The following is a 16,838-nucleotide window of genomic DNA, read 5'->3' as shown; positions in this document are numbered from 1 at the left end:
ATTTCCATTACTCATTTATTGTTGACGTTGCCAGTCCATCTCATGATGAGTCCATTCTGTCCGTTTGTCCATGCCGTGCATCCATGTTCGTTGCATTGTTCGGTTGTCATTTTATCCGGGTAACGTTGGAGGAATGCCTCCGAGAAGAACAAGTTATCAGTCGTCATCAGGCAGCCGTGACGGTAAGGCGCGTACCCCAAACGCCACTGTATGGGCTGCGGATCCGGCGACTGACGGGGTTTGGTGGAGGGGCTGGGAAACCATGACCATCCGCTTGTGAGGCGAACGTGTGGCCAACTACGCTACGAGACCCCCTACACTGGACGATATAATCGAAGCTAGGGACCTGGTGGACGCACTGAGGGAACAGTATGGCTTCGATGGCTTCGAAATCCAGCATATTCCGATTCGATTACGAGAAGGCTATGCGGGAGTTCATATTGCATCATTTCAAGTGCCCCTAGTAGAAGCCAGGAGGTGCTGTATAAGACCAAGCTGAAGCAGGGTTGGTCGCTATTCCTTGTCATCATTAACCAAAAGTAACAGGCGTGTTTCGCCTATGGTCATAAGACATATAATTGTAGAGCACCCGATGGTAGCAATCTATGTCGGAGGTGTGGAGCAGATGGACACAAAGCTCACACCTGCCAGGCTTCACCGAGGTTTTTGATCTGTGCTTCTGACGTAGGCAACAAATACTTCTCTGATTGATAGGCCTGTCCGACGGGTTTGGACATGCGAATAATACAGTTAAACTTGAACCACTTCGCGGTAGCACAACTGTTGTTCAATACACTTTGATTCATAAATGGGAATACAACTGATGTAGCCTTGCTGTTTGGCCCGTACCACACACTGGAAGATTGCACTTAAGTAAAGAAATGTGTCCACCAGGAGTTTCGGGCGGTGTCCTATTCAGGAGATAATATCATTTTACGATTATGCGAGTTTTGTTACAGCCAAAATGAACGTAGTACATTTGATACACAAGCGCAATACTTCAACGTGTAGCCTGAAATTCCCGGTTCACCAATGCCAGATGTCACTATCAAGGATCGGTTCTGCTAAACGACCTGGTATTCACGGCATTTTTTGAACGATTTGCCGTACAGTAAAGATTTGGCGTTGTCGAGCGGCCAACTTCCCACGAACTCTTTCACTAATGGTGACAGATGACGGAAGATGATCTGAGATATCACTTTGTAGGCGGCATTAGGGATGGTGCTCCCTCGAAAGTTCTCACACTCCAGCATGTCGCCTTTCTTGTAGATGGGGCATATGACTCAGACATCATGCACGCGTACAAAAAAGGATGAGATTGAGCAACGACTGCTACGCGCACATAAAATTTAGCGCACGCGAGCCTCACGAAGCTTGTGTACCTCACATTAACATTCGTGAGTCGCATTGAGACATCTCAATGCGATCAGCTCATGCGCTGTTTGCCATGGCAAACCTTTGCAAACAACAGCGGAGGTGCGTAAAACAGCGAGGGCGGGAAATTTTCATTCAATAATATCGTCGCCTAAGTAACGCCAACTATGCATTCCTAGCGCATGAGATGAGTCTCATGAGACGTACATTGAGACACGCTCACTCAGTTATTTTATGCGCGCTAGCTTCTCTCGTCGCACAGAATCGGTGCTACGTGAGCTTTTGTAGCTCATGGCACACTGTCTCATCCATGTATACACGAGAATTAAGAGACTCTGCATATGACCCCTTCCTTCCACTCCTCCGGTAGCTTTTCAGTTTCCCAGGTTCTGACTATCAGTTTGTGCAGGCAGGTGGCCAGCTATTCCGGGCCCATTTGATGAGCTCAGCTCCGATACCATCCTTACCAGCTACTGTATTGGTCTTTAGCTGTTGAATCGCATCCTTAACTTCCCTCAAGGTGGGGGCTGGTTGGCTTCCATCGTTCGCTGAACTGACGTAGTCATCTCCTCCGCTGCCTTGATATTCACTGCCTATAGTCTGAGTGCCATTTAAATGTTCCTCGTAGTGCTGCTTCCACCTTTCGATCACCACACTTACGTCCGTCAAAATGTTCCCATCTTTATTCCTGCACATTTCGGCTCGCGGCACGAAGCCTATGCGGGATGCGTTGAGCTTCTGCTAGAACATGTGTATTTCTTGAGAACGGCACAGCTGTTACATCTCCTCGCACTCCGCTTCTTCTAGGTGGCGTTTCTTCTCCTAAAAAAGCGGGTCTGCTGTCTCCGCTTCCGTCTATAACGTTCCACAATCTTCCGTGTACATTGCGCTGCATCATTCTCCTCCAGAATTTGTTTTCACTCTTCGTCGAACTAATCGTTCCGTCGACTTCGTCCCACATACCCGACGTTATCCTCCACTGCGTCGTTAATGGCTGCTTTAACTATATTTCAGCAGTCCTCAAGAGGAGTCCCATCGAGCTCACCCTCTTCCGACAACGCTGCCTCGAGATGCTGCGCTTATGCATCGGCGACATCAGGTTGCTTCAGTCGTTCTAGGTCGTACTCTGGCTGTCGTCGGTACCGAACATTGTTAATGACGGATAGTTTTGGGCGCAATTTAGCGCCACAATGTGTCCTGGCGTCGATAATGTCGGAGGAGTGCTGTCTATCAATCATTCTCTCATTGATCAGCCCCACCCGATGTATTGCTGCAGTACTGGTAGATGGTATGATTACCTCAAAACGTTCGCAGCATTGATCCCTTCCAATAAACCTCCAACAGCGCTACTATACCGAATCCACGGTCCTTGAGCACATCGGCGAGTGTGCGTGTGCTCCCGAAGAAGTTGAGAGATTTGCAGTTCCACGAACCGAGTTTCCAATCGCTAGTCCCTTTTCGTCGCAGTGGTCTTCGCCGATTGTTCCGGTCCGTACTCTCTTGTTGATTGTTGCGTGAGTTTTTTAAAGGCTGACTTGCAGGGCCTGACACCAAACCTCCTAAATTTCTGGAAGACCATTCCTCCTTATTTCCGGTGGACCATGGTGCACAGTTTCACTTAGAGTCCCTCGCTGGCACTCGGACGATGATCAGCCGCCCCTAACATGGAGAACAGACGCTGTTGTGAGCCGCTCCTAACATGGAGAACAGACGCTCAGTAAGATTTGCACCTCCGGAGAGGACCAACCCCCCTCCTTTCTGTCATCTTCCCTAAGGTTGGTCGTATCCCGACTAGCAGCGTCACGAGGAGGTAGGGATAGGAGTTGCTGGGTAAGAGGCTAAGAATCGCGTGGTGTTTTTGTGGTCTTTTTTATTCCTTCAGATACGCGAAGTACCAATGGTATGCTTACCCAGCATTTGCCGTGCCTGTTTTGCTAGTGTTTGTCTTGTTTTTTTCGTCAAAATGATCTGGTCAGCCTAGTTATGTATGTCAATAATCTCTAAAAAAAATCAATTATAATAATTATTAGTTTTATTTTTAGAAAAATTAGTCGTCTTAGACAGTTTAGCTTTATTTGTTGATCGTACAATAATGGTAAATCTTTATTTTTTTTTCCAGCAGAACCAAATCCAATCCAGAACAACGGAAACGGTGTACTGAGCAACAAGTTGTCTCGCCTGACCTTGGCCACATTCGACGATGAAGGCCGCTGCATTGGCCAGATGGGATCGCTATCAATTAGTTATTAACATTTAATTCTCGTCTAAGTGGAGGTCGTGTTGTAAAGTTTCTATCCTAGGGCAACGATTCACATGTTGAAAGAGATAGATGAAGAAAACCGCGGAAAAAAGACTACGACGAAGTTAAGTGATCTGCAGAGCAGGAGCGCAAAAACCTAGGGTTGATACCCAATTTATACTTCATTTCCCGGCTAGCAAAATCTTATCTAAATAATAATAAGCATAAAATGGATTCAGAATTCAACTCGCAGCTGTTGATATTCACGTGATATTGTATGACATGAATAATAGAATAAATCATAACTGCACTAGCATCCGCGTCCCATTACAGTCGGATCAGTCAGTGTGAGAAGCATGTGAATCGAATACGAATTTACTTGTAAATAGGTAATCCAATTGATTGATATCTTTTTAAAGGAAGAATAAGCAAACAAAACCAACTTTGTACTCTTACAACAAATTAGTTCAATATTACACCAACATAATCGCATTCACTCACACTCAGTCATTTTCAGATGTAAATCTACTTAGCAAAGTCAACCAAAATAACAAAACACAAATCCCACGCGTTTCCTTGTATAACAATGCCCTGAAAAAAAAGTTGTTGACGCAGTAAGGATGTATATTAAGACGATCCCAAAACCCAAATCACTCAAAGTAACACAAATATACTTACACACGTACACAAAAACAGAACAGAAAAACCAATAACGATTCGAACCAGAATGGAATTTAATTGCAAAGTCTGCGGCAGAGATAGAGCGATAGCCAGAAATAGACAGGAAAAGTGATGAACAAGGAATAGTAGAAATGAATGCAAAGTGGTCAAATAATTTTGATAAGTTCAATTTAATAAGGAAAATATACCAAGTGAATATGTAAATCTACCTTATATATACCGGATAAGATAAATATATATTTAGATATTTTGTACTAAAACACGTAAAAAAAACATGAAAAGCAGAAACAAAACGATGCAAGCTGAAAATGAGTTTAGAAACGACCACTGATCCGAAATATAGAAAAAAAGAAGAACTCTAAGAAGTCGAACGACTTGCGTGCGGAAACAAAATGGGATATAAAACTGGGAAGCAAATCGCCAAAAGGGAGTCAAACGGATATCAATAATGTAAGCTAAGCAAGTTTGATCAGAAATGCGATAATATGAACATCACTACTGGGGCAGCAGAGTCAGGGAGATGACGAAGAAAGCAGAAGCGCAATTAGGGCTGAAGCATATGGAGGTAGCAGAGTCGACAAGAGAAGATGATTAATTTTGAATAAAAAAAGGTATCTGTAGGTTGGCGGTTTTTTTCTATGATTGGTTGAGAAAATTCCAGATGTAGACCATGTGTTACGGATATGTGATTAATTAGATTTCGCATTTTTTCTGTGAACTTTATTAATTGTGCTTGTTATACTGGATAATTGTCTATTCTGACTGTTCTCAGGCACAGAGAGAAAAATTCATAAAAATGGACATAAATGGGACGTCATTATCTGCCGAACTTCACAAAATAAAATTTACTTTACTTATGGATCCTGTATACCTCCGGTGATGCAAAGGGCCGATTTGAAAGATCTCCATCCTGAGCGTTACGCGGCTATCGCTTTAAACTGTTGCCAGGTTAGATTTCGGTCGACTTCTTTCATTTCTTTATTGAGGCTTCGCCGCCATGAGCCTCTGGGTCTGCCTCTGCTGCGATGTCCCGCTGGGTTCCAGTCTAATGCTTGTTTACAGATTTCGTTTCCGCCCCTACGTAGAGTGTGGCCGACCCAGCCCCACTTCCGATCCCGAATTTCTGTTGCTATCGGCCTCTGGTGACAACGACGATGGAGCTCGTTGTTTGAGATCCAGTTGTGAGGCCACCAGGCCCGAATTATATACCGCAGGCATCTGTTAATGAACACCTGCAGCCGTTGAGTGTTCTCCACTGATACACACCATGTTTCGCTAGCTGGAATTTCCTCACACACTGTGCACAATGAGGAGATTTTAATACACACCACAGAGAGTGACACTGATCATCATCGTGTAACAAAGCCAACACGATGAGTGAGGACGTAGACGAAGAGTGAGAGAATTATTCTGGTGAGAGTTGGGGCAACACAAAGTTGTGCCACTTGGTGCAATATTCTTGAAAATGATATTGTTTTCCATGATGCTCGTAGAAATACTTTGGAGCACAAACATATTTTGGTGGGGTTACAATGAAGTTTGGCGCTCCATGCTTAAAAAGTATTACATTGCCAAATAAGAGTGGCATAAAGAAGAAGAAGAAGATAAAATATGATACTTGAAGAAAGGAATTGCACGGGAAAGCATACGGTGAAATTTTGAAAACACTTTTCAATAATTCTAGGAGCAATTTAGATAAAAGCGGTTAGGGGTCGTTCACCTAAGGTGACGTTCAAATAATAAGGGTGAATCAATATTTCGACGGCAAACACACAAAAACCCGTTATCAGAGCAGAAGTATTTTGGGCATAATGCATCAAGAAAAAATATAGCACTGAAATGAAATAATGGGAATTTATATAAGTTCCATATTTTCTGTTTTGTTTTGATTTTATTACCTGAAATTACCGGACGGAAATTTTATTTAAAAATTGTCAGTAACATATTTTAAAGCAACAGGCGGGGTGGAATAATGTTGGTAGTACAAAGGCTTCTGAATAGTTTTGCCCACAGACATCCCAACAGCTAGCAAAACCAAAAATATCATGTACGTTTAAGTTTGGAAGGTGGTATTAGCATTACCATATCATTGTAAAAAGCGTTTAAGTTCACGCAGAAGTAATACACTCATCTCATTAATTATAGCAAAAACATTTTATCCATATCTTATTACGCATAAATAGTATCAACAGCTACGTTTAACTTTAGCAATGTTTACTTTCATTCTGTTTGATTCACCGTTCTATCAAAACTCATTGAGGAACACGGTGTGTTTATTTCATCATTTATCTTCAACTCTTCGTGTCTGACAAATACATACGCTGCAGAGTAAAAACACAAAGAGGTCTCACTGCGTTGCGGAAGAGAAAAAAATGAGCGAAAATCGAAACACACTCTCTCCGGTATTTCTGCGGAGTGCGAATGACACGCACATTTGGACTGCACTGAGGAGTATGCCAGCCCTGTTCTCCACTGATACACACCATGTTTCGCTAGCGTATAACAGCACAGATTTCACGAGAAGGTTTTTCCAGATATTTCCTAAACTCGCAAAGGCAGCCCTTGCTTTCTTTATCCGTGCGCCTATGTCGATCTTGGTACCGCCGTCTGACGCCATTTGGCTACCAAGATATTGGAAGCTTTCAACATTCTCCACTGGTTGCCCGGCTACTATGAAACTGGAAGGAGTCACCGTGTTTACATCCAACGATTTGGTTTTGTTGACGTTGATGACTAAACCTGCCGAAGAGGAGCGCTCGGCAAGGTCGTTGAGCTTACTTTGCATATCAGAGCGCCGTTGCGCGAGGAGTGCAACATCATCCGCCAATTCGAAGTCATTTAGGTGCTCCATGGTTATAGGCTGCCATAACAGCCCGCGGTTTGGTTCACGGTCAATCGCATCTACCAGAATCTCGTCGATTACGATGAGGAACAGTAACGGTGATAGAATACATCCTTGCCTCACACCAGCTACGACCCGGATAGGGTCGGACAAGACCCCACTGTGCAGCACTACACGAGAAGGCCTCGTACTGTGCCTCGATGAGGCCAATGATTTTCTCAGGAACTCCCTTGCGTCTCAGGGCGCCCCACATATTCTCGTAATTGAGACGGTCGAAAGCTTTTTCGTAGTCAGAGAATACCAAGTAAATACAAAATAAAATGGCAAATAAAAAATTTTAATGGAAAAAATGGCTTGGGAGAAAAATAAAAAGAAGTACAGTTCAATCTGATATATGATATACAAAGCGTTGTCCTTAGTCTTCAAACTTAGACTAGTAAAAACAGATTAGTCTTGCTGGTATGACATGACCGCTGTACGGTTCTACCGCATCGATTTTCGGAATGCTGCTTCTGATCCTGCTTATGAGTTGCTTTGTGTCTTTGGCCTCACAATCACCTTTAAATACAATGGAGCAGAGTATACCAAATAATGCTATGACAGTTTTCGAAAGATTTTCACGTTTAACCCTTTCAGCACGGATGGGTCATATATGCCCAGTGTTTTAGATTGGCTGTATAAAATCACAGAAGAGAGATAGGTCCCCAACTTTTTCAGCAAAACAGTTCACCAGGATGTTGACATTGCAGGAAGAATATCGGGGGTCAAGTTTGACTATACTCTCAAGACCTAGATATCCGAAACCTTGGGAAGATTTTGGTTCTGAGAGCAGGCAAATGAGTCTGACATGTTTGAATCCTAAATCACACTGTTTGATATTTCTGAATACTCAAATAAGTTGAGCCATCCTGAATATTGTGCCTGTTAATAAGTTTCAGGATTACGAGATGCTCAAGGTACTCCAAAACGTTCTGAAGTTCTGCTCATGGTATTTTCCGGATCAATAAAGGTTTAGCAATGTCCTTATCGCCGGTATACACCCAATCCGATTCATTAGGCATATACGCATAATGCAAACCCAATTTTCTTGAATACGAGTTGCTCAAGGTACTTCAAAACGTTCTGGAGTTCAGCCCACGGTATCTACCGGACCAACAAAGGTTTTTGCAATGTCCTCATCGCAGGTATACACCCAATCCGATTCATTAGGCAATAGGGTGGTTCAAAAAATCGATTTTGCTCCACAGTGCTCATCTGATTCTTTACCATGTTCTGAGCTTCATCTGAAAATTTGAGCTCATTTGGATTAAAACTGATTTAGCACAAGCCGTTCCAAGTTTGCATGCAAATTAGTATGGGGAAATTTATTTTTTCATTATACTGTTAATGACGTTTCCCCATTAAGCGCAGGTTAAAAGAAAACCTACATAGCTAAAAGGGATACTCAACAGCTTTCACCCAACGAAAACCGCATGTTGATTAACCGCCCCAATAATTAGTAATCGATTTTAAGACAGGTTGCGAATCTTTAGTCATGATCGTTAAACTTCTTTGAGGGCATCACTGAAATGTGCAGTGCAACAAAGTAGCCTGAATTTGTGTGTGCTAACTTTCGCGCCACGAGCAGCAATGTTGCCTGTTGATGAGTTATGCAATTAGCTCCAGAGAACCACGGTATAGATTAAATTCGATTACTAATTATTGGAACGATTAATTGAGATGCGGTTTTCACTGAGTGAAAGCTCTTGAGTATTCTTTTTAGCTATGTAGGTTTTCTTTTAACCTGCGCTTGATGGGGAAGCGTCATTAACAGTATAATGAAAAAATAAATTTCCCCATACTAATTTGCATGCAAACTTGAAACAGCTTGCTGCTAAATCAGTTTTAATCCAAATAAGCTCAAATTTTCAGAGGACACTCAGAACATGGTAAAGAATCAAATGAGCACTGTGGAGTAAAATCAATTTTTTGAACCACCCTATTAGGCATATACGCATAATGAATATCTAATTTTCTTGAATACGGGATGTTCAATGTACTCCAAAACGTTCTGGAGTTCAGCCCACGCCCTAGCAGCACGCATGTTCTACGTAGGTTACTACAATTGCATATTTGACCAGATTTGGTCACAATCAAGTTGCTGTAACCATTTTTGATTGACTGCTCGGACGGTATCTATCAGATCAATCAAGAATTTTGCAATGTCCTCTTCGTAGGTATACACCAAATCTGGTTCAATAAACATATACGCCTCATGCAAAGCCTATTTTCGTGAATACGGGATACTCAAGGTACTCTAAAATGTTCTGGAGTTCAGCCAAGCTTTTGAAATGTCTTCATCGTCGGTATACCCTCAATCCTGTTCCACAGGTATATACGTATCATACAAACCCAATGTCCATGAGTACGGGATCTTCAAGGTAATCCAAAATATTCTTGAGTTTAGTTCATAGTATCTACAAGATCAATCAGGACTTTCGCAATATCCTCATAATCGGTAGGGGAACAGGTGGTAAAATGAACACGTTAAGGACTTGCGTTGAATTCAATCATAAAACGAGGATAATTTCCTAGTTTTACCACTTGGTTCAGCAATTTAACTCATATTCTAATTGCACTGAACATTTTTTTCGCTAATAAACATTGTTTTATATAGTTTTTCATTGAAATAAAAAACATCGAAATTTCGTATGTACAAAAATAGTGCGGGTAAAATGAACACTGCCTGGTGGTAAAATGAACATCGCTTCTTAAACCCTTTTGAAACATTTAATTTTCTTTTTTTACTCTGGCACTGTATATACAACTAATTGAGATCACGAGAGCCTTTTGTAAAATCTGGTATAACTTATGAAAAGCTCTTAATTATCAAAATAATAAAAAGAAGGAAAAAAGGTTTGAAATATCAATTATTTTTAAATTAAATTTACATATTCATAGTTTTATCTTGGTTATTTGATATGGTTTGTTTCTTGAACTTCCGCTTCACAATCGCACAACTTTTACCATAAATTTGTGAAAGTTTGGTAAAAGTGTTCATTTTACCCGCATACGTGCCTTGTGATAAATAACTCTTCCTCTAACTATGCAAACCAATAATTTTACTATTTACCCCTGCAACATCTTTGTGAAGGTTGGCCTATTTGCCGCTGTGGTTAGAACAGGTTTAAATCAATGTTATTTTGAATTTATGAAGAATTAAAGCTTGCGGAAAAATGTTTAAAAATTACATCAGACCCTATTTTTACGGCCTCGTTTGATATTTTGGATAGTAATAGCTATTCGTTCGGTCTCAAAACCAAAATATTAGCTCATGTACCTTATTTTATTTCGAGGAAAACGTGTGCATGATAAACATACGCCTAAATAGTGTTTTAATATAAATATAGCCAACTGTTCATTTTACCACCTCTTCCCCTATTTGCCCAATACGGTGTAATAAGCATATGATCCTAATTCTTATGAACATGATCTCCAATGTCCAAGGTGCTTCAAAATGAACTTTAGTCAAGATGCACAATGACAATAATGCTAATCTACGATTTGTTTTACGTTCACGGACTTGTATGATCAAGTAGTTCAATCGTTATGGGTTTCATGACGTTTTGGAGAACCTAAAAGGTTTGTAGTAGCTTGTATGAATAATGATTGAAGTCATATCAATGGGATATCATATCATTCACCATTCATAAGTTGGTTCATTGGATAGATCACATGATCCGAGTTACAATAAGGGTATATACAGTCGATCCTCTATGAAACGCTAATGAAAAAACCATTGAATCAAGCATACATCGAGATATGAAATAGAAGAACAATCGGAACCAGAGCAGAATAGAAGCCTTTGTACTCATATTAAGATAGTGGATAATATTTGAACTCTATTGAGCCAGCATGCAGAAACACATACCTGGGACACTTTCTGGAATAGAATTTTGTATTTCTTTCAGATTAAATAAATATAACTGTATTCAAGCTGATATATTGAAAAAACTAAAAATGCATTCAAATGTTTAAAAAACTGCAAATTTTACTCAAAAATCACCCAAAAAACTTGTGCGTTTTATCCAACGGCGATGAATCACTCAATCTTTCATCCTCGTACAGCGCCTTCTCCAGATGTTCTGCCTTCATCCGGTACTCATCACGAAGATTCTCGATCCGCATCTGTACCACGTTTTTGTTCAGTTCGATGTTCTCTCCCTCCGTGATGAATTTGTCGTATTCTTCGTCCTCGAAATGCTCCTGATACTTGCTCAAAAATCTGCACAACGAGTGTTCCTCGGATAGCAGCTCGTCCAAACGAACTTTCATCTCGTCCTCCAGTCCACTGTAGAATTTACGCAAGTCGTCCTTACAGCTCTGGTAGGCAGCCATCAGCTTATGGTGGTTGGTGTTACTTTCGGACAATCTCAACAGGTACGGAGCCAAAAAGTCCGCTTGCTGTTGCTTGATGAGTTCTTCCCAGCGCGAGAGCTTTCTCATATTTCTCCAATCGTATGCGGCGGGCTTCTGCATTTCGCAACAGGTCGAACAAACTGAACGACAGCTTCGGCGAGTCGATTTGTCTCTTGCGCTCTCTCAGCGAGTTTCGATTTCCACTACCCGTCGAAGAAGGATCGAGTTGATGCTTCCTCAGCTTTCATCTGTTCTTTCAGTAGAAGAAACAGTTCCAAGTGAGTCGGTTGAGGATCCCATGGGTTGGACTGAAATAAAAGATTTTATTGGGTATTGGATATCTTTCATATTGAAATATAAGATGAAAAGGTGGAAACCAAGATATCGCGCCTAGGGTTATAAGGGCGTACCGTAGCGTAACTTACCTATTAATCAATTTCTTTTATCGTTTTGTTCTTTTCTTATAACTCAACTGAATTAGAAGCTACAATTATGATTGTTGCTTAATAGGGTATCCAAAAAACACTATGTTTTAAAAGTCATGGTGCTCAAGCCTTATATGAAAGAATATCGCATCTGGGCATTTCTGTAGAACAACCCAAAATTCTAAAAATGGTTTAGGAGCTCGATTTTAGAAAAAAAAACTGTTTTTTTCTTATTGTCATATATTGCTATATTCTACAATTTAATCATTTTTAATCTTTTTTAATAAATTTTTTGATTTTTTGTGGTTTATAATGAGTATCCTACATGTAATTCAGTTAGTATTATGCAATTATATGGCTCTAGAACCAATTCAATATCATATAAATGTATTTTTTCGCAGAAATTAACCTCGTTCTGTAAAATATTTTTTCTCGCGCATTGTCAACCATTATGAAAAAGGTTTTTTATAAGGAAAGTTTTCGTGATAACAGATCGCAAAAATATCATAACGGGGCTGAGATATTAAATATTTAGTAAACTCCTAAAACCATGATTTTTTGCTAATCTATAAAATTCAACAATATTTTGGTGGATATTTCAACAATTTCAACGTTTTTGACCAAATATAAGAATATATATCCAGGCTGAAGTTACATGTAACATTAATGCAAATCAAATTGGCTCTTAAAACAAATTTTAAAAACTCTGATTAACACTTTCCGATATTGTTATCTTCTTCTTTTCTTTTTCTTATTAATACATCCCACACTGGGACAGAGCCGCCTCGCAGCTTAAGTGTTCATTCAGCACTTCCACAAATATTAACTGCGAGGTTTCTAAGCCATGTTACCAATTTTGCATTCGTATATCATGAGGCTAACACGATGATACTTTTTGCCCAGGGAAGTCGAGACAATTTCCAATTGTTTGACCAGCCAGAATCGAACCCAGCCATCCTCAGCATGGTCTTGCTTTGTAGCTGCGCGTCTTATCGCACGGCTAACGAGGGCCCGATATTGTACTTTTTCAAATAGTAAAATCGGCTTCAAAGCCGCATATGGTCGAGATTCAGCAAACCGCACCAAGCGGCTTTTCGCCTGACTTGATATTTTGTTCGTTCAAGGACAACGAAAATTGTTTCATAACAATTCAAGCATACATTGCAGCAAGATATCCTCAGTTATGGGGCTGAGGATATCCAATACGATTTCGATCAATTAAATCTGATAAAGAAACTTTGAGCAGAAAATCGGTAATTTTCTTGGCGCTTGGTATCTTTGGCTGAACCCGACGATATGATACAATCGATCGGACCAGCTATGCAGCTAATGCACGAAACGGATTTCAGGATAAACTGATACGGTTGATCAAGGCGACGATGTATCGGTGATTGCGTAGTTCGAGTTTCAGGGCATTCTCGAGTCCCTTCGAAACGCGCAGAGGGTTCGGAAGGTGATGGTCTTTCGTGTCTGCTGTTCAACATTGCTTTGGAGGAGTAATACGAAGGGCGGGATTTGCACGAGTGGTACATATTCACGAATCCTTCAGATTTGGTTTTACCGACGACATTGATATCATGGTACGTAACTTTTAGAAGATGGAGGAAGCTACATCAGACTGAAAAGCGAAGCTAAACGGATTGAACTATTCATCAACACGTCAAAGACGAAGTACATAATAGGAAGAGGCTCAAGAGAGTCGTAAGCCACCACCACGAGTTTGTATGGTGGTGACGAAATCGAGGTGGTTGAAGAGATTGAAGTATAAACTTCCTGGGCATCGTGTTAAAATAACAACCAGGCTGAAAACCTCGCAGTTAACAACTGAGTGCTTGAACACTAACGACATTCCAAGTGAGATGTAATAAAAGAAGATCGAGAATCGAACGTACTTTGACTCCGCAAACGCCTTCGAACGAATAGAGTTCGCCACCGTACCAAACTGACTATCTACAAAGCTCATTAGACCGGTAGTCCTCTACGGACGAGACCTGGACGATGCTCGTGGAGGACAAACGCGCACTGGGTTTTGAAAGGAAAGTGCTGCATATCTATTGGGGTGCAGATGGCGGACGGTACGAGGGAGAGGCAGATGAACCACGAGTTGCATCAGCTGTTGGGAGAACCATCCATCGTTCACACCGCGAAAATCGGAAGACTGCGATGGGCCGGGCACGTAGCCAGAATGTCGGAAAGTAATCCGGTGAAAATGGTTTTCGACAACGATCGACGGAGAACAAGAGGCGAGTGCACAGCGGGCAAGGTGGATCGATCAGGTGGAGGACGATTGCGGACCCTCCCAGACTGCGTGGTTGGCGAGTGCAGCCATGGACCGAGCTGAATGGAGAAGCCTTTATGTATGGCACAGGCCACTCCGGCCTTAGTCTGATAATAAATAAATGTACATGGGCGCTGAGAAGAAACCAATCTAGTGCTATAGCCTATAATGCGTAACTTTGTTTGCTTAGAAATAGAGATTTGTTTTAGAACTTGTTTGGAAAAATGTTTTATTTTCATAAAACAAGTGGGTTGTAACTCTCAAAAGCAAGGTTTTTTCAGTGTATCGTACCAGGTAAGATAAACCAAAATCTGCAACCAGACACCTGATAAGACATCTCAGATCATGTAAAGTTGGGAAGCGCCCAGGCAGCAATCGCCGTGCATGAGCCGATGTATTCCTCGACTTTACAGAAACCCGTAGCTGATACGCATAATTCTTGAATGAGTAAGTTCAACGTCCATTGCATTCTCTCTACGGTTTATCCGAGGCCTTATCTATGCCGTAACAAGTAGCATGCATTTCAATAATTTTAGGAACGTGAACATGATATAACGTGCTTCACTGATTCTTCTTCAAATTTCCGGAAGTCTGCAATTCCGAACCTTCCTACATTCTTGTTCAGACAACATTTCTGATTTCAAAAGTACACTGATCATTTCCCAGTACAACCAATTTGAGCTTCACCTAATTTAACAAAACATAATTCTAGCCGCACTTCAAAATTTTGGTGTTATGGATTCACACTTAGAGTTCATAAAAAAACTTTCCCAGAAGGAACATTAAAATTTCTACGGAAATAAGTTCATATTTTTTAAATAATATAAAGTTTGTATTTCTGCATAAATATATTACAAATATTCACATTCTTTGATTTCTCTAAATATTCTCTGTCGGACATAAAATTAATTTAATATTTGTGTTGGTCTAAGTTTTCATCATTCGCTGGAATTAGTTCGGATTCATTAGAATTAGTTCAGATACCTTTAGAAATTCTTTGTAAATTCTTATGGAAATTCCTTGGAAAATCCTTTCGATATTCTATCGAAAATTCCTTTGAAGAAATCCTTCAATTTCCTTTGTAGTTTTTTTCTTGAAAATATTTGTATGTTCTACCAAATTCTTTAAAGAATCCTTTCTGAAATTCCTCCTAAAATACCTTTAGATATTCAGGACTCATCTTGGAGATTAGAAATAATTTGAAAATTACGCTTATAATTCCTAGAACACGTAATTCCTTTGTAAAATCATCCGAAAAATCTTTTGAAAATTGTTCCAGAAAGTTCTTCAAAGTTCTTCCAGGAACTTCCTTGAAATCTTCAATTATTATACATTTTTAATGCATTTGTACGAACAGGGTAAGAAAGGTACTTATTCCAAAACCAGGGCCATCAATCAATCAGCAGCATAAATGAACACATGTGGGTATTTGCTTCCAGTTTTCAACATAATATTTTGGAACACATTCAGCACTACTTATCACATTCAAGTCTAACCAGCGTTTATTAAACTAATTAAAACTTATGATTTATTCTTTGAACTTAATTTACTTTTCTTCTAAATTCAACACTTCATGCAAAAACACATATCGATACGTTCTCGTGAAATCAAACATTCAGGCGAGGCAAATTAGACCGATCCCGGCGAGGTAGATGGTGGCAACTGATCTTCGGTGATGTTCTATCGGTCTCTAGCATCCATAGGTAGACGACGCTGTTTTCGTGCCGTTGAACTGCTGCCGAATCGTTGGTTCTCCCGCTCTCTATTAGCATCACTGCTCCAGTTCGTAGACTCCATCGCTCTATCGTGTCGCCCCATCGTATATTGCTCTCCACCAGTCCGAATGGCTATACATACTATCGTAGGTTCATACTGCCTGTTTACTCGTGTTGGTGGTGGCACGTGGTCTACGATTAGTCTGCGTTGTTGAACCAAATTGTAGCACCGCTTGTACAGTCGTATATTGGTCACTCATATGCAACAGCATTCATGAAGAATTTCCGAGCGAATTATCAGAAGATTTTACAAGCAAAACCTAATTGATTTCCCGAATAAATGCTTAGCTCTCTTTAGGCATTGCTTCGAATTATTCAGAAATTCCTTTGGGCTGGATAACTTTTTTTGTCCATAGATCTGAACAGCGATCCATACGTGTTCAATTCTTAAATTTGTTATTTTTTTTCATGTTTGAAAGTTCCTGATTGTGTCAGAAATTCTTAGAAAATTCAGCATTTTTCCAGGTTTTACAGGTAGTAGTCACCTTGTGGAAATTCTGGAAATTCGAAGACTTTCCATGGCAATTTAAAAAGTTTCGTACCAATTAGAATAAATTTTCATAGAAATCGAATTTTTTTCTCATTTTGAAAATTTCCAGCGGAAAATTTCTGGTGAAAACTCCAGCGAGTTTCTTGTAAAACTCGAGTCTCCGTGGATGTCCGATAAGTATCAGTGTAAATTTGAGAACTATTTTGTTGAGTATTCTGGAGTACAAATTTAGAACAATTTCTCATGAAAATTCTGAAAGTTTCTGCTAATTTTAAATTATTTTCCTGAAATTCCAAACAATTTCCTTGAGGAATATTTAAGAGTTGAACATACCAA

General features: G+C 40.3%; 1 protein-coding gene and 1 pseudogene across 1 annotated transcript in view; one reads left to right on the top strand and one right to left on the bottom strand.

The window, feature by feature from the left end:
* The window catches only part of LOC134206521 (FERM domain-containing protein 8-like), a 72,710-nt gene extending 67,796 nt beyond the window's left edge, over positions 1 to 4,914 (top strand). The window contains exon 8 of the mRNA XM_062682246.1: positions 3,494 to 4,914. Coding sequence (XP_062538230.1) covers positions 3,494 to 3,624 — 131 coding nt within the window. The 3' untranslated portion in view covers positions 3,625 to 4,914. The remainder of the gene's footprint in view (positions 1 to 3,493) is intronic.
* A 6,263-nt stretch (positions 4,915 to 11,177) lies between these two features.
* LOC134206520 (coiled-coil domain-containing protein lobo-like) overlaps positions 11,178 to 16,838 on the bottom strand; it is a 34,892-nt pseudogene continuing 29,231 nt past the window's right edge.

This window comes from Armigeres subalbatus, chromosome 1, assembly GCF_024139115.2.
Source record: "Armigeres subalbatus isolate Guangzhou_Male chromosome 1, GZ_Asu_2, whole genome shotgun sequence".
NCBI lineage: Eukaryota > Metazoa > Arthropoda > Insecta > Diptera > Culicidae > Armigeres > Armigeres subalbatus.
This window is presented reverse-complemented; position numbering and strand designations above follow the sequence as displayed.